The sequence below is a fragment of the Aquila chrysaetos genome, chromosome 3 (assembly GCF_900496995.4).
Source record: "Aquila chrysaetos chrysaetos chromosome 3, bAquChr1.4, whole genome shotgun sequence".
In the NCBI taxonomy this organism is placed as follows: domain Eukaryota; kingdom Metazoa; phylum Chordata; class Aves; order Accipitriformes; family Accipitridae; genus Aquila; species Aquila chrysaetos.
The window spans coordinates 1,379,859-1,404,843 of record NC_044006.1 but is presented as its reverse complement, the minus strand read 5'-3'; the positions used below and the strand labels follow the sequence as shown (position 1 = coordinate 1,404,843).

The following is a 24,985-nucleotide window of genomic DNA, read 5'->3' as shown; positions in this document are numbered from 1 at the left end:
CGCGGGCCGGGTGCTCCCTGCGGCCGGAGCCGGGTCGCGCTCGGTTCCTCTCCCCGCGTAACCCCGGAGGAGGAGGAGGAGGAAGCGGGGGCCCCGCGTTGCGGCCCTTGGAGACCCTCCCAAGGTCGTAATTTTCATCTAACCAGCCCAATTCTGAGGACATGCGTCCGCCTAATTAATGACGCACTTTCATAAAGTAAAATAAATAAATAAATGACAATCTTTGCCTCATTTAAATACCTACGGGTCAGTCCGGCGGCAGCGAGACCGCCAGCTCCGGGGCTGGGATTGAAAAAGCAGCAAAGCATCAGCAAAACTGAACTGCTGCACAGGGCTCGCAGTTGGAGCGGGTTCTCTCCGCGCCCTCCCCGTTCGTTTGATGGGAAATCATGCCGGTCAGCGCTGGCACGGCGGGGCTAGAGCCGTAGTCTGGTTACTCATGGTACTACCTACACATTTCCTTCTATAGCTATCGAGCTTCACCTTTCCAAATTATTTCATGAGCAAACATCTAGGGCGAGGCTGCTCGGCCCTTACTGGGAGCCACCAAGCAACTTACCGTGGCCCACGTGGCAAGCAGCAGGGCTTCGGCTCCCACTCTGCTCTGGTGACCACGGCTGAGAGCACCCAAGTTCGGCTGCAGCCACCCCTTCGGCAACTGGGAGAACAGTGAGATGCACATACACATATACCTGTGTTACATATGTACACTTAACATCCAACAACGTGTTTGCATGCACATATAGATTTAGGGAGGGAAACTGTTGAGCAGAGCGTGCTCCTAGTCTGGATCTGGACCCCAGTCCGACAGCTGAGCACAGCTGGGCAAGATTAAAACCCAAGCCCCCGTCTCATGACATGGAGGGATGCTGAGCTCGACACTCCCCCCCAGGCGTCATGCTCCCCCTGCCCTTGCAGGTTCCCTTTTTAACTCCCCCGCAGTTACGGCGGAGTTCTGACAAACCTGTTCTGTAAATAGGCGCAAAGTCTTTCTTCCAGGACTTATTTCCTGCAAGATTTGTACCTCATTTATTCCGATACACAGACTATTTTCAATGTATATATATCCTGCCTCTCATTTATTCCTGCCTGCCTCCCGTCCGCCTCCAGCCTCCTTTTGTTTCCCTCTTTCCTGGTGAATCCAACACACAGCCTCTCCTTGAAAGGAAAATTAATGAGTTAGTGCATCTGCTGCCACTGGAGCTGCTCCTACCCTGTGACAGCGGCAGACGTGGCGCAGATGTCGGATGCAGAGTCACGTTGGATGGCTTTTGGGGGAGAAGAATGGTTTCTTCTTCCCTCCCCAGCCTGCAGTGCTCCGTTTGCCGGGATGCGGGAGCAGAGGGCTCACCGGGAGATGCGACGCGCCGGGAGGGATTAGGTCTGCTGCGGGGGAGCGAGGGAGAGGTTCTTTCTCCTCCTTCTGCCACAGGCTCACTGCCAAGATGCCGAGCAGGAGATTTGGAGAACCAAACCCTTTCCTCACCCCGGGGTTGGTATGCGACTCCTGAACAAAACTGCCAGGCCTGGGCCCGAAGAGGAGAGGGAAACGAGCCGCTCTTGATTACAGTCTTGGCCTGGGCTACACCTGGCAAGCGTCACTCCTGTTGGCATCAGAAAAAGGAAAATACCGTTTCTTTTGCAGAAAATGGAAAGGTTTTTACCTAACAGGGTCACTTTTCCCTCCCTTACACCCAGAAAAGTAACCCCTTGGAAAACCGCAGCAAAGGCTTCTTATTGCTTATTTTATCCAATTATTCCTACGTGGAAAAAAGAAAACCAACTGAAACCAGCCCTGCCACCAGCCAGCCCAAAGGCCAGCCCCTCCCCACCTGCCCAGCGCAGGGCCTTCAGTCATTTTAAAGCCTTTTTACTCCCCTGAACAGACCCCTTGAAATCAATTCCTCACATTCCCTAAACTCTGAGCCCACAAATAAATCAACACAGGACAGGAACAGCGCACAGTAGCAGAACCAGATACACGGGGGTGTAACTGAGGTGAGCGAACACCTACAAAGCCAGGATGACAATATCATCCATTCTTTCAAATTTTAAGAAAATCACCAAAAACACTGAGTCCGAGAAGGTGAACCCAAAGGAGAGCTTAGGCAGCCACCAGTTTTGATCCTTCAGAACAAACGCCAATGAGCTAAGGAAACATCTTCTTGTGTTTTTTATTGATTTCATATTAAGAGAGGTCAGCATATCCACAGCGCTGTAACACTCCAGAGTGCTGAACACACACAACCCTCCTGTGTCTCACAGGTTTGATGCAACTGAAAAACACAACCTTTACAAAATGACGGTAAAAGTGTAAAAACGTATCCAAAATAAGCTAAAAAAAGCAAAGAACTAATAATATTTCAGTTTAACATCCAATTTTAAATAGGCCTACACATAAATAAATAAAAGTGTTAGTCTTTAAGTAAACGTGCTCCATGAAATCTAAAATCACAGGATTTCTAGGGAATAGGATTTCTCCCTGAAGCTTACGTGACTCTTCTCAGAATAGTGCAACTTCTCTCTGCCTGAACACGTGAAACCGATGCTGGAGACAGTAACTTGCCAGACCTTAAAATATCAAATACTGAACATTCTTTGACAGGAATAATTTCAAATAGACTAATTTTTTTTGACAGAGAGAGCTTAACAGACTTCTCTTACTGGTAGTGTTAGATAATTAACACACACAAGCCCCGTTAGAAATAATTTAACCTCCAAAGCTGGTCTCTAGGAAAGGTTTTTAAAGACTTTCATAAAATCCCTTATAATGTAAATCTCTGACGTAGAATATGCATTTTAGCGATGTTTTATTAACAGAATAAGTAACTGCTCATCATGTAAACACATATATTAAAAATAAACATACTAGTGAACACCTGGGTAACCAATACTGAGGCAGCACACCTGCACAAGCTGGGTACTTGCCAGTGCTGAGAGGTACTACAAAGGAAAGGGAGCTCTGTTCAGTTACAACGGTTTGACAAGACATTCAATCATTTTTCGAGGAAATATATTTGCTGAAAAATTTAGAATAAGATTTATTTTTATTAGCTTATCCGAATACTACGTGATGTCAGGGAGCATTGAACATCGGGCTGAGGGTGGCTGTAATGTCAGCAAAGGGAGCACTCTGACTGAGCTCAACAGCTGACTGCTTCTTCAGAACAAGAAGGATGTAAAACTTGGCCACAGCTTCTTTCCGGTTGTTTTTCTGACAGAGCTCCCGAAAACTGAAAGAACGCACGCCTGATCTCTTCAGGTGCTGCAGAAGGGAAACCAGAAAATGAGTCAGGTCAGCTTCACTGCCAGTAAAACCAGATCCCATCAAGTCTGAACTGAAGAGTGCTGCTCGGAGTGAGTATTTTCTGCTTGAACGCCTTGAACAGGATCTTACCTTGGCATTTGCATTTATATAAGTGGCTCTTAACGTTTTATTGCCATAATATTGCTAGCACCTACATATGTTACTAAAATCTACATAGGCCCGCAGTTCCAGTGAATTCAATGAAATTGTAGAGGCATGCGATGAAGAGCATCTGTAATGGGTTTCATGATTCAAAACAATAAAAATCATTGCATCCCCTGTTCTTTGGATACAAAGTACCAGCTATATCTTAGGCAATTTCAGGCACAGCTAACTAAGTGTTATTATTTCTTAGTTTTTAATGGCTACACTCATATGTAAGTAGTTCTTTATGGGCATTGCACAGAATCTTTGAAATATGTTCACATAAAATAATTTTAAAAAAAACAAGGCGGCTGTGAAGTCGAACTCCGGCACTAGGGAAGAGCTAGGCTTGGACCAAAGTTTGGCGTGTTTTGCGGACAAAACCCACTCCCCACGCCCTCTTGCCCACACTCTGATTTCTCCATTGCCTTCCTCCATTCTCCCCTCAGCCACATGGCACACTGGATTAGGAGAACTGACCTGAAGGAAAATAACGTTTTGCTGTGTTTTTTCTACCCACCCCCAACCAGACCAACACTGAAGCACCAAAACGCTCGTCCAGGCAAAAAAGGAAGGAACAGAGACGTTAGGCCAAGAGTTTGGACATCCAGCATCAGGGCATCCTGTGCTGGCTCCTGTCGATACGGCATATGATATCATACATTACAGCTTCACCAGTTTTACAAGGATTTCTGCAAGAAAAGCAGAATAAGCCTTCCTGATGCAAAGGCTACGCTCCCTGCTAAATTTCAAGAATCTTGAAAGCACTGGGGCACTAAAACCTCTTAAAAAAGGCGTTACCAGCTTTCTTTTTAACATAACCCTCACTCATTTCCCTAGCCTTCATCTCAGAAACAGCTCAAGCAGATGAATAGCCGAACGATGGCACCCTGCAGTGCTCAGCTGAGATCTGGCAACCTGTAAGGAACAGGGTTTTGTAGAGATGCTCCAGAGCATACTCATAGAGGGAAGAGAGCAAGGGCTTAGCATTACAGCAAACACTGCTGTGGAAGCAAACGTTCAGAAAATGCTAGCGATTCCAGCAGCTGTGGGAGAAGACACTATGTCAGGCACTCAGAGTCCTGGTTTCCTACATAAATACCCCATAAAACGCAGTTACACACTGTGTATGAGGGGCAGCAATATGATCAACAGTGTAAGAAAGATTTTCTGACATAGTCCAACTGCAATCAACACCTGGTTTTGGCATCTAATTACAAAATCCAGCACTGGTACCTGTAAAGTTTTTAATAACTGAAGAGTTCTTTTGCTCCACCTTATTTCTTCACTGTCTTTCCCGTTCCTCTTTAGCTCCTTGAAATAGAACAGAAAGTTAGACAGCATGTGTAAAAAGTCACACACCATGATGATAAAAAGGACAAGAGTTCTAGGCTAATTGAAAATCCAACTGGAGCTGGACATCTTGATAGCCATACTCAGGATATCTGGGACCTTTGACACCTCTGCGGTCCTACTAGGCTTTGTGAAACAGAGAAAAGAATGCAAACTATGTTCTTTCTGCTATGAAGAGACAGATCGGGTGCAACAACATGTTGGGTACTATGGAATTGGTCCCAGTCAGCCTTGGGGAGGCAGCTTCACAACAAGATACTGTTCTGCGTGACTGGGATTCTGACAGCATTTGTATTGGTCAGTTACCAAAAAGGATGTTCAGAAATTTGACTTTAGATTTTGGGCTTAACCTCTGAAGTCAAGGGGAGAAGACTGCCCTTGTTTCAGAGCGTCTGAGTATCCTCATAGCCAGTAAGTTCAGAAACTGTTTCCTTCTTACAGGATGCACAATCACTAAATAAGGAGCTGTTTCCCTCACATACTGTAACCTTTAAATGTTGGAATACACATATCCCCAATTTCCAAGCTTTAAAGTTTTTGACTGGCAAAATACATACTAAAGACGATGTTAGTACACCAAAATTCACCATAAGTTCATGATGCCATCGCCTTTTTTTTTTTAATGTTTCTGAGAAAGAAGACAGTTCTCTTTGAAATAAGTCAAGAGTTGTCAGTTTTCAGTACACATACATTTGTTAACTCAGCTTGCTGTGTTTCAGCTTTGTGGCCCAGTGAATTGGTCGCCAGTGAGGAGCTCTCAGAGAAAGCCGTTCCATCCTGCTGTTAGAACAGAAAGGGCAATCAATAGACATTACAATTTATGCATACAACGTAATTCTTGATTACATAATTCTGCTCAAAGAATTTATTATAATAAATGTTTTCCAAAAGGATTTCATAGTTGCTATTTGTACCACGTCTTTTCTCACATATAAAAGGACCTTGCTGTAGTATTTATCCTACAGCTGGATCTACACCTATGGGCTCAGTTCAGGCACAGACCCTACATTTTCTGCTGCTGCCATTAGGTCCGATTTTGTCATTCTTTTTCAGCTTTAATGAGCTTCATATTCTCTAAAGAATGCCCTTTCACATTAGCCTAAATAAAGATGGCAGAAATAGATAATTTGTTGTTGCTTAAGTATCTCCTCAATATGAGACACAAAAGATAAGTTTTATCCTTTATAAAGGTGATTATATTTATCTCTTTTGTACAAAAAGGCTATATTTCATATTAAGGTTTCATTTATACTTAGTGATTAGATTATAATCTAGATTAATAGACATTAATTAACCATTTTTTCATTGTGAGAGTCTACCAAAGTGCTTATAAATAAACTTTCATGACAAGCTACTTGATGCTGTATCAGCTGTCTCTAGCACCCTTTTCAAGTATATATTAGTAATTTCTTAACATGTTTTAAATGGAACCCTAGCATTAAATGAAACCAATAAATACATTTAGGTCTCTAAAAGTTATGGAAACTGCTCACTATAGTTTCACCACAGTTATCATCAGTTTCATTTCTGTTATTCTGTGATGTCAACATAAACAAATCATTTCTAATTTTTCTCTCAGTCTCTGAATGAGCTGACTCCTGCAGGTAACTTGGCTCTTCTACTATCAGCATCTCTGTATTAATAAAAAAAACAAGGTTTAAGAGGAAATTACTGTGAATTGCTGTCCCTAAAAAAAAAAAAAGCGCATTAAAAAACAAAAATCACAGCCCAGTTAGAAATCTTTGAAAGTAAGACAGAATGAGTAAATATAGAATAAATATCATTCCCAACAGGACCATGGAAGAAGAACCTTCCGAGAGAGTTTTTCCTTTTCTAAAACTTGACCTTTATGGGCTTGCAGGAGGTGGTTTTCTTGATTAACTTCCAAGGCAAACATACAGATTATATTTCTAGCAGAGCAAAGGAATGAAAGCAGATACATCACCTTCTCAGAAGATCTAAAATGGAACATTTCTTCTTGGTTGATATTAACCAAAACACAATCTTCTAGATACAAATACAAGTTATTTACATGAATTTGGAAATTTAGAGAATGGTTTGATTAAACTCAGAATGAGTGGGAAGCTTTTTTTTAAAAAAAAAAAAAACAAACCACAAAAACCAAAAAAAACCCCCAACGAATCTGCAGTTTGGTAGACAATTAGAGAAACCAAAAGGTGAAACCAAAAATACCTCCTTAGGCCACAAGGAAGAAAAAGACTTGCATTTCATTTCTAATCTAAGGAACAAAAGGACAGCATAGTACTTAAAAAAGGTTTTTTGGTTTTATGTTTTAAATAATTACCAGCCAATTTCCTTAACATTTAACTTTTTCGGCCTTTGATTTATAGAATACTGCACACAAAGACTGTGCACATGTCTCTCAAACATTATGTAAAATAGAAAATATTTTCTAACAGCTAATTCTGCAACAACAGAATTAAAATATTACCTGTGGTATCTTGCTCTTTTCTTGTTTCTTCCATTTCAGAATCCCTCTGTATTCCATTTCTTCTCATCTTAAATACATGACTCTTGAAGCATTTTGCAAACAACTGAAAAAAATTATTTTTATTTGTTTGCCTTCAAAATATCATGTCAGATTATTTGCAAACATCAACACAAAGGCATGAATATGAACTATATATTAAGTACTGCAACCCAGAATTTAGATATTTGAATTAGGTCATTCTGAAAATCTGCTTTTTTTTTTTTTTTTTTTTTTAAGTAATAGCCTTCTGCAGCTTCAACTTTGGCAGTGAACTCCACGAAGAAATATCTTGGGAACAGCTTGGATCGTTTTTCCTCGAAGCCAGCCAGTAAGGAAGGATGAAAGAAACAAACATCTGCAGTTATCTGTGTGTGGATTTCTCTCTCCATGTACTGCTGTGTGAGTATTTTTCATCCTCATAAAGAACAACTTGTAATTCTGCACCTCGACTCTAAGAGGTGAAGCTGTGCTGCTGTAATGAGCCTGCAGAGAGCTGTTTGCCTGGAGACCCTGCCTCCCAGATCTCTCCAAGCTACACAACAGAAGAAACAGTGCAATTAACATAAGGCTGCCTCCCATAGTTTACACCATATCTTTCCGTATCACCTTGTATACACATTGATCTCTTCTTTATCTTATCGTCAGCTCTAAACTTAGAATTTTTTTGAATTATCTGTGAGATACTACACGGGGACATGAGAGGCTTTGATAGATCGTATTTCCATGAAACAAGTATGTCTTTCTTGTGCAAAAAGAGCAGCAAGGTCCACAGCCACAGGAAAGGGTGGTCTGGCCCACCCTTCCAGGCAAAGTGACAGCGTGATCAGGAAGCTCTTGGTCCTCTGAAAGGCAAGTCCCTGACTGCTCTCCAGCTGGAAGTCTAATCTCCACTCAGGAAAGTACAAAACAAATTGGTATACCAGCTTTCCAAAGCCATTAACAATATTATAATGTTTGAGCCTGATCTACCTTTAAAATAAACATAGAAGAGAGATGTGGTCTCATATTGATTACAGAGCAGAAACAAAACAGAAAATAATAAAACACAGTAGAACATAGAAAAGAAATTGACAGAAATCTAAAAAGTTGTGTATTACTGTACAATCAGTCAGGTGCCAGTATGTGAAATGAAACATCAGCTCTCAAGTTTCTTTGTCATTTTTTACTTGTTGGAGTGCTGGAGATTAAAGCTGTGAGCACTATAGATGGTCTTTCTGATGAAGCAATTAGTGGTGAGCATGCAACTAATCATCAGGTACCCAACTGAACTGTACTGCAAAACAATACTTCCAATGATGCTACGCACCTGCAGTTTGCTAGGAGTTCACGTAAAACCAAGTCTGCAAAATCTCTCACCGTTAGAGCCTAGATGTGCAACAGTCCCTTAATCTATACAGTGGCATAAAAACCTACAAGGCATGGATCTTTACCATTTGCAGCTCAGCATGAACCACAGGCTGTGTGGCATGGGACAGGAGTTTATCCACACCTCCCGATTTCTTCCACATCATTGTTTTTTTTGTTGGGGGTGCAAGGTCTAACGTAGCAAGGATGTCTGCGCAGTTTTTAAGCTGGTTGTATATAGTGTTGCAGCTGAGTTCTTTCTCTACATCCACAAGCAACTTCCTCTTTCTTTTATTTTTTTTCCTCTGTGTGACAGCTAAATAGAGCAAGTATTTAAAAAAAAAGTCTAATAAGGTCTATTCACACAAAAAAGCACAAAAAAAATAGCACTGTGAATCAAACAGACAGGCTGCTGACCTCCTGAAACATGGCACAGACCTGAAAATCAAAGTACAAGTGCATGGGCCATTTCTCCAGAAGTTTTCACAAAGTATACTCCTTGTATTCTTGTACAGGAAATTCACATATGTTTAATTACAGAAGACATATGACTATTGTACTAAAGAACCGGGAACATGAGGACTTAATGAGAACACATGATATACTAACAAGGCTGAATAAGCTATCTTTAATCCATCAGGAAGTTAATTGTTCCAAGAACTGCTGATGTACTCAACAGGTTTCATCACCTCGTAATTAATATCTCTATTTGTCTGTTTAATCCTTTAGCAATTTGATTAAGATGTACATAGTAAACACAAAAGACAGACACAGATTGGTTATATATCCATAATTTCCTGAATATTATTTTGGCAGGCTGGAAGATTCCAGCATTCTAAATATTAGTGTCAACATGAACTTTTCTATTTGCAAACAGCCACCAATGTGATAGGTGACGTTTAGATTTACCCACAGAAGAAACAAAACTTTTTTCTTTTTGGATCTTAAAGTTACAAGTTCACAAAACATAATTTTACAAAGGCCTGGCAGTTTTAAGATGGTTATTTTACACATAAAAATCACTGATGTGTCACTAGTGATAAAAGTTCTTCAGCTGAAACTTCAGGAACACTCATGAACAGGCCAGGCTTGCGCTGCTAGCAGAACTGCAGAACAACAAAACTTAGTTTGGTATGTGGAAGAAACTGTAAGCAGAGATTTGGGCAGATCAGATGAATAACCTGATACTGGTTTTGTATAATGGTTACCTTAAAACAGAACTCTGACAGCAGGAGCAGATGAAATCAAAAGTGGGAATAATCTGTTTTGCAAATATTTTCACTAACAAGAAAAACAAAACCTAGTTAACACAAACATTCAGCAAGAAACCGGTCAAGTTCTGACCTGTATCATCAACTGGCTCAAGCACAAATCCTTCTTCTTCATTCAACAAAAGTATTGTTTCATTCCTTAGATGACTTACTTTCTTAATGGTGGTGTCTGCACAGTTGGACTCAACTATAAGAAAACACAGCAAATAACCCAAATAAAAAAAATAAATTACAAGATGGAATAATTTCTCAAACTCACGACATAGAATGATATCAGACAAAAAAGATCAGAATTAGAAAACAATGATTTTGTCTATAATCTCACAATCACTTTAACCAGTAATAAATGGCACTGCTGCTGCCCATACTCTGCACCACACGCTTCCCTTCGCTGACACCAGAACCTGTATGACGGGGTGGTGGAACACACTGAAGAACTGCTCTGGGGGAAAACCCACCTGACGAAAAGTGGGTTTAGGGGGAAAAGTGTTTAGTTTCAATACGTATGTTTCCAGTTCCATGCAACTGCATGGCAGTGTGGACATTTCTGGCAACATAAAAGGAACAGGTAGCACCAGCACTAGTGCAAGGAGAGGCAAGTGCCACTGCTTCCCCTTTAAAGCTGTTCCAAAATTCTCAGTTAAGTAACAGTGTGATGGGGGTATAAGAATTTAAGGTATCTAAAAAAAAAAAATCCACAGAAACTCGTCAAAAATTAATTTCTTTCATCAATATCAAACCAAAAGAAGACTAACACTTTTATGAACTACTAAAGTGTCATTTGTTGCTGAAATATGAAGCCAGAAATACTCACAGGTGAAGTTCAAAGTTACAGCATACCCTTACTCAGTTTCCTTTCCCCTACAAAAGCAGTATCACACTGTCTGAGCAGCAGGGTGGATCAACAGCATATCCAACAGGATGTCATGTAAAAGTGTTTCTAAGCAATGTCAAGTTACAAATCTGGAATCTCTAGGTCAAATTAAATTATACCTAAAGTGGTGGATGAAGCATATCAGAAAAAAGCAAAATAAACAAAGGAAAAAGGCAAGGGATATTATACAAAGCTGAATGTGAGTAACTTCAGGCATTAATACACGAACAGAGGGTTCATGTGAGTAAGACAGAGCAGACACTGCAAACTCACTGGCTGTGCTGTTCTCTGGCAGATCTTGTGACAAAGGACGGTCTTCCTCCATATTGAGAATGTCTTTTTCTAGGTCATTTTGCTCATCCCTCAACAGGATTTCTTCAATACAAAATGCATGGTTTTAATCATTCTAACACTTAGTCATGAAATATTAGCCTCATACAGCCTAATGTTACTTATGGAAGGTTAATTTTCTGCAAACAAAAAAAGCTCAGCTTCCACAGATGGCTGTCAACAGTACAGCTGTCTTCAACAGTACAAAAAGGAGAACACTAGTCTTAATTTTGAGATTTCCACCCTTTCTTTGAAAAGTATGATATTAGCATTGTTTAAAAGGTATAAATCTATAAAGGTTTATGTAAATACTCTAAACCATAAAGATGTAGAAGCTATTTTGCTGCCTTTGTTATTACAACAAGGATAAAAATGCTGCAGTATTTTACCTTTGAAAATATAAATTAAACTGTTAAACATTAAATATAAATTGAATGCCTTTAATTCTAAAAAACTGAAATGTATCCTTTAAAAAAATTTTCCTTGGCAACGTTTAAGTGATCATAGATTTAGTGACAAGTAGAAAATAATGAAGTAAGAAAACAACAAAAAATACAGAATTTATGGTCGAACACAATCACTTTCATGCTGTCTTGTTTGTTTTCCTTAAAGAATAAAAATATTTGGAAAGAAACTAATTCTGTTTATCAGTGGCAAACCCTACCAATCATATCTGCAGCATCCTCCTCATCTCCAAAACAGTCATGCTCAAAACAGTAAGTATCTTCACACAGTGCAGACTTGTCTCCATTCACGCTCGCAGAGTTGTGATCAGCCACAAAACTGTTACTGCTCGTTAAGAAGCTGCCATCAAAGAAGCTCTGTTTTCTTAGTGCATCTGGTTCTTCATCTGAATAAACACAGAATTTCTGATGTTTCATCTGCAGTAATTTTTGAAATGCATATTTATCCATTTCCTAATTTCTCAAATAATTTTTAAAAGATTGTACAATACCCCATTCCTCAAATGGAATAAACAATAAACAATTTTAGCTGATTCAGTAAAAAGCAGAAAATGTTGGGTTTGATTCTCAGTCTCCAATATCATATTATATTACTTAGGCAGAGTACTTACACAAAAATTTAAGCATAAGACAGTATGACAGGCCAATCAGCACAAGTGTGAAACAAATGCACTTCTAATAATAGCTTTTTCACATGTGGAAAGGACTCAGACTGTACAAAATTTTGCATAAAACACACTTTTCCTTATGGAATATTTCTAATTTCTCAACTTCTCTCACCAAAGTTTCTATCACAGAGAAGTATATTGCTTTCGTAATCCTCTGTAAGTGTGATGTCTTCAGCTCTGCTCTGATTCAAGGTAAAATGTTCAGCAACATCAATGGCACTGATGAAAAAAACATTATACAAAATATAGGGTGAACTGAAACCCATTGACCATTTAACCGGAATTCACCATTTAGTGAAAACTTGTCTCTAAACAGTCTTCAATCCTGATGTTTTATCATAAATCCCCCAAAGATAGCTTCCATTTTCTACGGCATTGGAAGTACCCCAGCTGATCCTTCTGTGGAGAGAGGACAACTGTTTCCCAAAGCTAGTTGCATTCAAGCTATTTAAGGTTTTACTGATAAAATTCACTGCTTTGATTTTCCTCTAAAAGCTAAAAATAAGCATATGGAAAACAGGTGCTATATGTTTATTAAAATTGATACCTCTAAGCAAGTAGGCAGCCGCCGCCTTTGCTAGCCAAAGTTTCTATGCAACCTCCAATGTATGTTGTACAGCAAAGACCGAATCTGCAATAGCTGTTAATGGCCCCATAGCTGGGGAGAGGTCCACGAGGGAGGGGAAGGCACTTAGCTAACTCAACTTCAAAATACTCCCCACAACTGGAACTCCATGAACAAATGATCCAGATGTATACTCAGAAAGCAACCCCGTGAAGAGACAGCAGACATGTTTATAAGGACAAGGGAAGCACCCATCCTCCTCTCCATATTTTGTATTTCTCCACTCTGTTTTTGCCACTAAACTTGGGCTTATGTGAGTTCGTTCACATCCAAGCCCTGCTATCTAACAGATGCTCGTCACATAGAAGGCATCTAATTAGTGTAACACCATCATCTGTAAATCAAACCACACGGACTCTTTGGGTATGCAGAAGAGGCACACTTTACAGTTAGCACACTGAGGTACTTGAATAAATAGTATTACATCACAGCTGTACTTACAAAATACTAAACACTTACAGGTCCCATCAAACTGTATTTATGATGAGATACAGAGGAAGCCTCAGTGGAAACCTGTTATCCTGGACCTTTGGGGGCATTAGAGCCATCAGAAACACGTCTTGGCCTCCTGCTTTGTAGCAGTTTTTGTACATTAATGCTGATGCGTGTCAGAAAAGCCAAAGAAATACGCTGGCTTTTCATCGGGAGCCAAGCTGACTACTGCTGATAAAATACCCCAGCCCCAAAGAGCAATGAAGCACAAATTAAATGCGGTTACACAATGGAACAGCACAACGCTGTAAGGTTACTAGCCAGAGCTTCCTTGGTCTTACAAGAGGATTTATACTAACTTTTATATCTTCTCTTGAGGTCAGAAAGTTGTTTGCAGGGTTCACTCAGACAATTTAAAATCTTGAAGTCTAAGTTCAATACACTATTTCATTGTAAAAGTCTGTTGTTTTAACAGACTTTGAGGAACTCTACAAAAGCACAATTCCTGCGACAGCCTTGTAAAGCTGACTCAGAATTTAGGAGAATTCAGTTATCAATCAAAAACAATTCCATCCAAGTCTTGATCAGATAACAACAAGGATATCTTTTACTTCTGAAAATACTAAAATTATTAATAAAAACTAGGGAAGCATTTACTTTAAATCAGGTAGTGGTATTTCAAAATCATGAAATTCTTCAGGTAATGTAATGGACTGATAAGCAGCCTCAAAGTTCTCTTCTGGAAGGTCAACAAGTCCTAAAAGAAATAGACAACATAACAAAATAAGTATCAATAAAATAAAATAATGTTCTCCCAAGTACGTATAGTAAGACTATAAACCTGTCAGGAAGGTCTGCTGCCATTCTAAATAACAGAAGGGTAAAGCTTAGGCACTTTGTCACCAGGACTCCAAAGTGGAATTAAAATCCTTAGTTTATGTATACTTTAGAAGCCATATTTTTTTACAGACAGATACAGAATAGTCTGCTGCTACAGGACCTGAAATACTGTAAATACATTTGGTTTATGAACAGCTGCTTTAAGTCCCTGAAAGATTCTCACAGCTGACATTTAGCCTAGAGTCTTTCACACCACTTCAAATGAATTACTATGTTTTCTTTTTCTCTCCAGTGTCTGTATAACACTATTCTCCAGCATCAAATAATTATGAAGTGAGACTGCAAATACTTGGTAATCAGAGAATCCTGGAACAATTCAGGTGAGAAGGGATTTCTGAAGGTCATCTAATCCAACCTTTTGCTCAAAACAGTTAATTTCTAAGTCAGATCACTTTTGACTATTTCTGCTGATGGAGATTCCATAGCATCCCCAGACAGTCTGTTTCAGCATTTTACCACTTCCACTGAGAGTTTTTCCGCCCTTATACCTAGTTGGTGTCTCCATTGCCGTAGTTGTGACCATTGTTCTTGCGCTGTGCAGTCCTCTATAAGCTACTATAGTATCTATTCAAAGTAGATAGTACTGTGTACTTACTGTGTTTCTCGTAGAGACTTCCAAATGTTTACAAATATTAACTAACTAATCATGATCGTATCCTTGAGAATAATGTAGGGTAGGTATCTGCTATTCTGCAAACAGACCAGGTCACAAAGCACGTTAGGGCTGGCAATAGATGCTGCTGCCCTGTTCTTAGCCTTTTTTTAGACAACAGTGCCTCCCCATTTGTTGCCTAAGTATGACAAACATACAGCCCGTTCAGTGGAAAAGGGTCCAGTCATCTCTGCTCCCTTTTTGCTGGCTACATGGCTAGACCTCAAAACACAGTCAGATCTGGCACTAACACACTGTTAGACATGTTGCTGGTGTCATCAGAAATTAAAATTAATTATCTAGCAACAGAGGCTGAATTCAGGCTTCTTCTTGTATGACCACTTAAGATACTGCTTCTTTTAAAGGAGTCAAGGACGTGAAATGGCATTAAATTAAGCCAGACTAAACATCAGCAGTAGGCAGTAGTATGTTCAAATTCCTTTGGGATCAATAACGTGTAGTTAACAGAAATACCCATAATTAACTTTTAAAATTAAAGCTGTAAAGGACACAGATGGAAAAATGCAGAATTCTCCACATACCTGGGCGAAAGGCTGTCTTCATTTTTGTCAAAGCTTCACTACAGTCTGCCAAGAGGTACTTTGCTTTTCTGTGGTAAATCCGCACCACTCCTAGGAGTAAGTGTCCAGAGGTTCGCAGAGCTATTGTAAACTTTGATGATTTAAAAAAGTTGTTCAAGAGTTAGTATTTTTGGCAAAAAAACATTAAAATGAAAATATTACACAGTAGCAACAGAGTTCCAGTAACATACACCAGTACAGAGCTCTACAAAATTCAACAGGGCTTTGTACCGATATAGAGGATCATAAACAGAAATTAATTTTCAGAGCTAGGAACTTCTAGTTGCTTCTGTTCCTAAACATTGTCATGCCAAAGTGCAAGTCCTGAACTGATGCTCTTACTTCATCTAAAACATCTCAGCGTATTACCAATGAACAGTGTAAGACATCCTGAAACAGAAAGTAGCTGCGCATACCCTAGTCTTTGACACTTTGGTTATTTAACTGAGCAGACACCATACCAGCTATGCCCTTATTCATGCAAACAAAGGCCATAACTATGCCTTTATTTATGCAAAGTCTTCCTGCACCAAGCACACTCAAGGTGGGCATGCTGATGCTAGACAGGACAGCATGCAAGGGAAAGTAGAGGGTACTTAACTAGTACCTCTTGGGAAAGACTTCCAAATAATATCAAGATCATTTTAAAAACACTCAATTAATCATAACCCATGCAAGACAGACAATGAAATTCAGGCTACCAAACATCAAGCAGGTATTTTCACAGAGGAAGAAAAAAATAAATTAAAAAAAAAATCTGCTTGCACCAGCTGGAAGCCTTGGATCTCCTGAACCATCGATAAGTGACAGTGCAAAGCATTCCTCACTGTTCCCTGGGATGCAGTTGCAACAGAGAGGCCAAGGACTGAGTCATGGGTACTTGACTGCCTGGATCTGTGCTTGCTTGAGTCATACCTTATCTGTGACACACAGAGGACTTCAGCCTCCGGGACTTGTTCATCCAGAGTCCCTTATAAGCACTACATATGCTTAATTATATATTTAACAGCTTATAATGGGGGACCTGGAAGAAGTCCACTGAAAATGGAAGGGTGGTTACAATATGTCAAAAGTTATTTATTTTAAGATCAGCAAAAGCATTCTCTTCAAGTGGTCTGGGTACAACTTCACGGCAGTTTTCTTAGTCCCTTGACTTTGGTTAAGCAGCTGACTTTTCAATCTTTTTGAGACAATTTCCTCAAATACCAGCATTTCCCAAATTACATTGAACAAGATCAACTCAAAGTCTCTGAAGAAAGACCAGGGCTACCACACCACACTGACGGGGTCGTGTTGCCTCACGAGCCACTCAAACCCAGGTACCGTGACCCCTCGGCCAGCGGTGCCCACTCAGCACTCCCTGGAGCTCTACCCGTGTGTGGAAAACCAGATTTGAATAAACTGTGGTAACATTGGCTTACACTGTACATAAATGTATGCCACAGATCTCCAGGTGTAAAACAGCAAGTAAAATACTTGCATAACTGTCGTTTAACAGCATGGAGATTTTAACTAAGTAAGAACTGAATTAAAATCAGATTAGGAATTTACCTCATACTGGTTTTGAAATAGCCACAAGTTTGTCCAGCTAAGTGAGTCTGCATGATAGCAACAGTCCTGTTCCCTACTGAAAATGAAGGCCTCTAGCCCAGAACTTACCAGAAGACACCTTCTCATTTAATAGCATACCTTTGGCGAGATGATCTTTTCAACGGTAGTCTCTAAATTGCACTCAAATATATGAGCTTTGGTGAGCTTCTTCTGCCAGTGGGCAGCAAGCCATATTTTGGCCAACGGCCCGCGCTTGTTGATCAGCAAATGCATGTAGAACATGGCGCCTGGGCCGAGGCTCACAGGCCAACCCTGCTGCCACCTCCCTGGGCCGTTCCCCTTTCCAGCGGGAGAAGGGTGCCGGAGCACAAAGCGGGAAGAGGGATTTAGCGGGACCCAGTTGGACGCTGAGGGGACGGGGGGATTTAGCGAGGTCTGAGGGGATGGAGGGGGGGGATCCAGCCAGGCGCTGAGGGGATGGAGGGGATTTAGCGGGACCTGAGGGGACGGGGTGACACAGCTGGGTGCTGAGGGGATGAGGGGGATTTAGTGGGGCGTGAGGGGATGGGGGACCCAGGTGGGTCCTGAGGGAATTGGGGGGGAGCGGATTTAGCGGGATCCTGAAGGAACGGAGGGACGCAGCCAGGCGCTGAGGAAACAGAGGGCGGTTTAGCAGGGCCCTGAGGAGATGAGGGCCCCCAGCCAGGCACTGAGGGGACCGGAGGGGGATTTAGCCGGCCCTGAGGGGACAGAGGGACTTGGCGGGGCCCGAGGGTCGGTAACGGGGCAGCAGAGCTGTGCCGGCAGACCCCCCCCCCGCCGCCGTCAGGTACTGCGGCGGGAGCTCGCGCTGAGCACCGGCCCGCTGCCCGCCCACCCCCCGGGGCGGCTGGAGCTGCTGCCGCAGGGAGAGCGGGGGGGTCCCGGGCCGCGCTGCCCCTCTCGGGGGCCGGCTCCCTGTCCTCGGGGCCGGCCGGCAGCCCCTCGGGGTCCGCTGGAGAAGCCCTTCGCTCTCGCGGGCGGGCGGGCGGGGAGGGAATGCGGGGGCAGCGCGGCGGCTTTTGGCCACGGCCCGTGAAGGGACTTGGCGGCCTTTTGGGGGGGGGTCTGCAGAGCCCGGGGGGCTTGCGGCTGCAGGGCTCCAGGACAGGCGATTCCCAGCGGCCTCCCAGGCAGGGATCTGCTGGTATAAATCAATCCCCATTCCTTCCTGGGGCTGACGGGGAGCATGCACCTCCAGGAGCATGACGCTGTTCACCTCATTTTAGGTTCCTGTGAATGGAAAGCACCTCCCCAGCTCTCTTCTTCTTTCTTCTTCTTTTCTCCTCCTCCCAACCTCTTTCGCCCTTGACATTTTAAAAGCCTGCTTGGGAAACACCGCCCCATCGCCTTCTCTGCAGGTGAGCAGGTCCTGCGTGGCTCCAAGCATGTTTGATAAAACTGTCTGGGTAAAGGCAATTTGCAGAAGGAAAAAAGAAACCAAAAAGAGCTTCAGATCTGATCTCTGTGCAGAGGGATAAGGGTAAAGGAGCACAGCCACCCACCTGTGTCAGCCACAGCCACCACCAAGAGGAAAAGGCAGCATGTTTGCACACTTACATATCACTAGCCAGAAGAAAAATCTGCCAGCCCTCCACTTCATGCTTTGCTTTATATTCAGGCAGAGCACAGCGAGTTTCCTGGTGCTGCCGAGTCACAGCCCAGTGCATCAGCTGTTGCCATATCACAAGGCACCTGTGGTTTTCCCCATCTCCCCAGGTGGCCTGGTGTTAGCTGAAGATAATTAGATCTCAATTATCACCAGGAAAGTTTTGAGCCTCTTCCCAGCACGGCTCTACAGCTGGTCTTAGTGGAAGGCAGGGCTCCATCCCTTCGGTTGCCTTTGGGCAGAGCTAGTAGCCTGGGCTGGGGCTCAGACGTGGCTGTTTGCAGAAGGAGAGGGGTTTCTGCTATAAAAGGCCCTTGGAGCGATGCATCCACAATGCGGACCTGGAGGAGCCCCCCACGAGCCCCGAAGCAGGCGTCCGCTGTCCCTGCAAGGGCATGGAGCCTGCATGGGCACACCGCACCCTGCGAGAGGGAAACAACCCGGCTGTGCCAGCTCCAGCCCTTCCCAGTTTGCAGGATCAGAAACCCCACGGGCAGCCGGCCCTGCGCGTGGATCACCACGTGCGTGGGCAGCACTGGGGTGCTGCGTCCATGGCACGCAGGGACCGGCAGTGCCGGGAGGGGAGGCCGCGATGTGCCAGGCACCTCTGGTTCTCACAAACTGCTGGATCTGCCCACCGGTGTGGAGCTGGCAGCTGGCTCCTGAATTGCCCGGCTGCTTTTTCCCTGACCTCCGAGTCACCTTGAGCCATGCTGGCTGCAGGCGTTCACTCTGCCGTGGGATGCTGTGAATACTAAGGAGACAGGATTGAAAATTCACCTCTGCGGTGGGGCTGGATTGGGGTCAGCACTGCCAGCGGGCACTGGGCAGCCGCAGCAGCCGTGCACACCCCAGAACTGGGCTGTGCTGTACGGGGGTGTGTTGGAGGGACCTGGAGGGACAGAGCCACATCCACAGCCCTTCTGGCTCCCTCGCATTCCTGCTCCTGCTGTCTCCTCTGCTGGCTTGAGGCTCCCCTTTGCTGTCCCTCTCATCCCCGTTTAACCATTTTGGCCGAGCGGTGGCATGTTCCCATCTGCGGCAGCCCCGTCCTGCTCCCTCACCCTGCTCCGTCTCCCAGGCTCCCTCCCTCCCTCCTCTTTCCATTTCTTTCCAAGCCCTCAGTCTCTCCCCTCCAGCGCTCCTGCAGATTCATTGTGAATTTTGGCAGCGCTGTCTCTGACCTTGGCTGTCTCCCTCCTCTCTTTGCTCCTGCGCTGGCAGCATAAATCTTGGCTGTCTCCATCTCTCCTCCCCTTCCTTTGGTGCCAGTGCCCGGGGATGGAGTGGCCCTTGCCAGCCCCCAGCCCCACGCTCAGCCAGCTCGGGATCAGGCTGGGGAAGGCTTTTGGGCAACCCACCCCATGCCCGCCAGCCCTCCAAAGGCCTGAGGCCATCTCCCAGCTCCCACCCAGCAAAGGCTGCGGGACCCAGGGGCAGCAGAGCAAAAGCAGCGACGTGTGCAGGATGCATCCCTCCACCTCATCCATTGCAGGTGTCTTCTTGAGCATCTCTGCAGACTGGGGGGGTGCAGGAGCAGCCCCCCGGGTGGCACGGAATCCTGACTCCATGGCAGAGCGTAGCACGGACCTGACCGCCATACCGGCTGCCTCTGTGCTCGCAGGCTCATCCCTCTCCGTGTATGAAGGCAGGCGGGAGCCGCAGCACAAGTGGCTCTGCCTCTGCCCCCCAAATCCCCAGCCTTGCGGGGGTCCCAGCCTTGGCACCCTGGGCACCCCAGGTGCATTGTCAGCCGCAGGGCTTGGGTGCTCCAAAACAACCATGGCTCTGCTCAGGAGCAGACCGGCAGCGTTTCTGGTTTTCCCAGGGAATTTGGTGATGCTAGAGGCAGCAGTCCCCGGTGCTGGCGCATTCTCCTCCCGGCCCTGCTCCTGCCTGCCCGTCTGTTCACAGGGATGTGCCCGCCTGCTCCAGATCCATCTTTTCCTGCTGATTCGGGACAATCTGTGTCCCGTGACCTACTTGTCTCCAAGCATCTTCTGCCTTCCTGCGGAGTGGGTTGGTACTAAAGCCTCTCTAAATGTGGTTAACGTGTCAGGATGCACTTACATTTATTTTTAATTCTGCTTCTTTCTTGGCCCACTTCTGGATGTGTCCCCAGGGACACTGTGCTGGGAAGCCTCTGCATTTTGACACAGTGCACGGGAGTAGCGAGCGGGAGGGTCGCAGCACGCACAACCTCCACTGCAAACTTAAAAAATAATAAAATCATGTGTATCCCTGCCCCTGACGCAGCAAAAGGTGATGGGAGACCCCAGCCCACCCCATAGCCCCCGGCCCTGCTGCATCTTGGTGACTGGAGGCACCATGGGTTGGATCCGTTTTCGGGCAGTGCCGGTCAGCATCGGCTGCGATGTAAGCGCGTCGCAGCGGGGAACGCAGGGAACCTGCAAACCCATTTTGCCGAGCTAAACAAATAATTAAAGTAGACAGAAAACCTTCCCAGGGCACACTGAAGGAAAATTTTTTTAAAAAGTGAGAAAATGGCTAAAAATTATCCAGAGGTTAATTTTTAACAGAAAGTTCAGAGGTTAATGGGGGAGATGTTCAAGGAAGGATAATGTTGTCACCCGTCATTGAGCAACAGTGGCACAAGCCAAGCTGGCCTTTCCGGGACTGTGCCAGCACCAGTGCCTGGAAGGGTGCTGAGCCTGTCCAGCCCTTAGCCTGGCTCCCTCATAAATTACGAATGCACCTCTTTTTTTGGTGTGTGCATCCCCCCTAAACTCTCTGAACCTTTTTGATCAGTTTTAGCTGTATTTGACAAAGACTTCAGACAAAGTCCCTGCCTGTGTCATAAAACGGGTGGTAGGAGATTCCCATCTGCTGTCCCCACGCTGGAAAACATCCCGGCACCGTGGGTCGCGTGGAGCCCAGCGCGGCTGCAGAAGGACTCGCTGTGTGGGGGGACCAGGGTGCAGGGCACAGGATGGGGGGGTCAGGGCACCGGCCACGTGTCCCTGCAGTCCCGGCGCTGCGAGCTCACCCAGTACCGGCGGCAGCAGCATCGGCGCATCATCTGGTGCGATTGCGGGTGAGCTTGTGAAGATGCTGGAGGCATGTGAATGTGCTGAAGGGAATGGCAATGTGATGGACAAATCTTCCCGGCAGCTTTCAGCAGCCCACCCGCTATCGCTCAGGATTTACGTCCACAACCCCATCTCCAGGCACCGCTCCAGACACGGAAATAGCACACGTCTTATTAACAAACGAGCTAAAAGCGTGCTGCTGCCAGCAGGTCACTGCCGGGGCTCAGGCCCGGATCCAGTTTCAGGTCAGGGAGAAGCGGAGTGCGGGTGCTAACACAAGTGCTCTGTGAAAAATGGAATAAATAGCGTGGTGAAAGGCGGGGGTGAAGGGGGGGCTCTGTGCTGCGGGACTGCGGTGGGACCGTGGCCGTGGGGGCCAGCCCGGCTGGGGGAATGGCTCTGGGCAGCGAGCACCGTCCCGGACTCTTCTGTCCCAGGCTGGAGCATCTCGTGCCTGGTCCAAACCCAGGTCAAGCCTTGACCGTTTCCCTGGGGATTTGGGGACAGGCTTGGGCCTTGCGGGAGCTCTCGGCAGGCAGCCAGCCAGGCTGGAGCTCTCCCTGCTGCGTTCCGGGCTGGGAGCTGCAGGGACTCGGGATGCAGTCCCAGTGTCCCCAGCCCAGCTCTGCCCCGGGTCCCCAATGGGGGACAGCTGGTTGTGGGGTGCCCAGCCAGCACCCCACGGGCACGTCCCCCGGGCATGACCCACGCTCTCCCCTGTGCAAAACCCACCGTGCTGCTCTGTCCTCTTCACCCGTGCCCCTTCCCACGCAGCCGCCCCCCCCCTGCACCCCCCCAACCCCGGGGTACCCACAGAAGGTCCCGGTGCTGTCGGGGGGTGCACGGAGGGTCCCCTGTTGCAGGCGGGGCGTGCACAGACGGTGCCGGTGTGCAACCGGGCGTGTGTGCGTGCGTGTGTGTGTGTGTGTGTGTGTGTGTGTGCGCACCGGCGGGGCCGGCAGCTCGGGGCACCCACCGCCCGCCCCGCCCGCCGCCGCGGCTGCACCGGCACCGGCAACCGGCCCGGGGAACCGGGGACGCGGCGGGGGTAGGCAGCCCGGCGCGGGGTTTTTTTGGGAGGGGGAAGCAGCTCGGTGCGGGCACCGGCGGGGCGGGCAGACGGAGGCGGGACCGGAGAAGAGGGAGCGGAGCCCGGCGTGGGGACCGGGGCCCCAACCCGAGTGCGGGGAGCGGGGAGGGGCTGGGTGCGGGGACCGGGGAGGCTGGGTGCGCTCCGGGGGTACCGGAGGGGAGAGCCCGGCGGGGGAAACGGGTCCGGGAGGGGCAGACCGGCGGGGTCACAGGGACACGGGTCTCCGAGGGGGCCGGGGGGGCGTCAGCCCGGTTCGGGGAGGCAGGCGCCTGGTCCAGGGATAAGGGAGCAGCCCGGTGCGGCGACCCGGGTCCGGGGAGGGGGGACAGCCCGGTGCGGGGACCCAGCTCCGGGGTTCGGGTAAGCGGGATTCCGAGCGAAGGAGCAACCCGGTTCGCGGACCTTGGGGCCGGGGGGGGGGGGGGGTTGGCAGCCCGGTCCGGGGAAGCGGCTCCGGGGTGGGGGGGAAGAGCATCCCGGTGCGGGTCCGCCGCTCACCTCTGGCCCCGCAGGCCGGCGGCGGCTCCATGGCGTCCCCGCGGGCGGCGGAGCTGCGGAGCCCGGGCGAGGCGGCGGCGGCGGCGGCGGGCGGGGGCGGCCCGGCGGGTCCCGGTGCGGGCCCAGGGCTGGCGCTGGCGCTGGGTTGCGCGCTGAGCGGGGCGGCACTGGTGGTGCTGGCGGGGGCCGTGCCGCGGGCGGCTCGTCCCGACCCGGCGGTACCGGCGAGGCAGATGGAGCGGTTGGAGGCGCGGGCGGCTCGGCTCCGCGCCCGCCTCGATCGCTGCACCGTAGCCGGGCTGGCGTTGCTGGCCCTGGGCGGGCTACTGCTCGCCGCCCTGCTGCTGGCCGCCGCCGCCGCCCGTCGCCGCGCCCGGGCCGCCCGCCGCACCGGTGGTACCTACGGCTCGGTACGCCTGAGGATGCGGAGGGTGTCGGCCGAGGGGACGCGGGCGCTGCTGGAGAACCAGCTCAGCCCCCCGTCCCAGCCCCCCGAGGGGCCGGGCTCCTAGCCCCGCACGCCCCGGGGACCCCGGTCTGCCCTGGGAACCCCAGGCCGTCGGCAGAAGCGGGGGTCCCCTCGCCGCGCCCCGACACCGATGCCGTCCGCGGAGGCTTCGCCCGGCAGCCTTCAGCCACCTTCCTCGCCTTTCCGGACACTTCACGGATGGGGGTCCGTCCGGCAGCACCGGAGCGGTGCGGCTTTGGGATGCCTTGCCGGACTGCACGGCTTCTGCCCGGGCTGTTGCCACCACCGGCATCGCGGCAGCACAGCCTTCGGATGCCCCGCTCGCCTCCCCGGCACCTTCCTGGATGGGGTCCTGCCCGCCAGCATCGGGGCAACGGCACCTTCGAGACACCCGTGGGATTTCCATGTCGTGGCCAGCCGCAGCCTCGACTGGACACAAGGCCAAGCTCCCCGCCGCAGCCGGCTCCTTCCCGGCAGCCAGGGCCTGGGGCCGGCTGCTCCTCTTTGGGATGGAGCTTCTCATTTTCTGCCATCAGTGACCTTTTTTAGCAATAGTTTCTTGTAAAACTCTGTGGCGTAGAGTTGGCGCTTGCACCGCTCTGGGCAGAAGAGAAGGAGACAGCGAGCGTGACGACCGGCCGTGCAGCGGGGTCCAGCCCCCCGCTGCTCCCCAGCCCTTGCACCCCACCAGCCCCACTCCGGAGAGTGGGATGAAGGCCGGACACACGCCTGCACCGTGCTGAGCATCCCACTCCCACCAGCAACCCCGGAATGGCCTCCTCAAAAATCATGGTGCTCTGTCCGGAGGAGAGAGAACAATTCCCAACGCCTCGAAATGATGTGGTTCTTCTGTTCCCATGTTAGACAGGCAGCTCTGCCCGCCGGGGTGCCCGCGCGAGCCTTTGTGCTGATCGCAAGGGCCATTGTCTGCGGCGTGAAGGTAAAATTGCATCTCGGGAATTAAACATGAAGCATCATTAAAGCACAATGTTCTGTGGAAAGAAAAATCGGTATGAGCAGGATGCTGAGAAAGGGAAATAATTATCCCATAGGAAAATGCAGACCCACAAAAGGTGATGCTTGTCATGAACTGCCACCAGGTTTTAATCCATCCCATAAATTACTTGCTTCAAATGTTTCCAGGCAGAGACAAATCTCGCCAGACAGCCTGACACAAGATAAAAGTCATTTTTACACGCAGTGTGATTGCCTGGGTCAGGTTTTGTTTCAGGGCTTCCAG

The 24,985-nt window shown here is 47.3% G+C and overlaps 1 protein-coding gene across 1 annotated transcript; it reads right to left on the bottom strand.

The window, feature by feature from the left end:
• Positions 1 to 2,158: 2,158 nt before the first annotated feature.
• On the bottom strand, positions 2,159 to 23,364 carry RAD21L1 (RAD21 cohesin complex component like 1). The gene is made up of 16 exons (XM_041122781.1): positions 23,277 to 23,364; positions 21,643 to 21,969; positions 18,245 to 20,847; positions 17,126 to 17,346; positions 15,398 to 15,527; positions 13,961 to 14,060; positions 12,359 to 12,465; positions 11,779 to 11,964; positions 11,058 to 11,159; positions 9,984 to 10,097; positions 8,726 to 8,955; positions 7,257 to 7,359; positions 6,298 to 6,437; positions 5,495 to 5,584; positions 4,688 to 4,765; positions 2,159 to 3,265 (listed from the first exon to the last, which is right to left on the bottom strand). Exons 4-16 carry the CDS (start codon positions 17,267 to 17,269, stop codon positions 3,077 to 3,079), a joined length of 1,713 nt encoding a protein of 570 aa, XP_040978715.1. The 5' UTR covers positions 17,270 to 17,346; positions 18,245 to 20,847; positions 21,643 to 21,969; positions 23,277 to 23,364; the 3' UTR covers positions 2,159 to 3,076.
• Between the last annotated feature and the right edge of the window lie 1,621 nt (positions 23,365 to 24,985).

Excerpts from the sequence above, each read along its gene's own strand:
- RAD21L1 (XM_041122781.1), bottom strand. The coding sequence starts at position 17,269 with ATGTTCTACATGCATTTGCTGATCAACAAGCGCGGGCCGTTGGCCAAA. Across the intron at positions 11,965-12,358 it reads TCTCTGTGATAGAAACTTTG|ATGAAGAACCAGATGCACTA; the intron begins GTGAGAGAAGTT and ends GTGTTTATTCAG. Across the intron at positions 8,956-9,983 it reads TGAGCCAGTTGATGATACAG|CTGTCACACAGAGGAAAAAA; the intron begins GTCAGAACTTGA and ends TGCTCTATTTAG.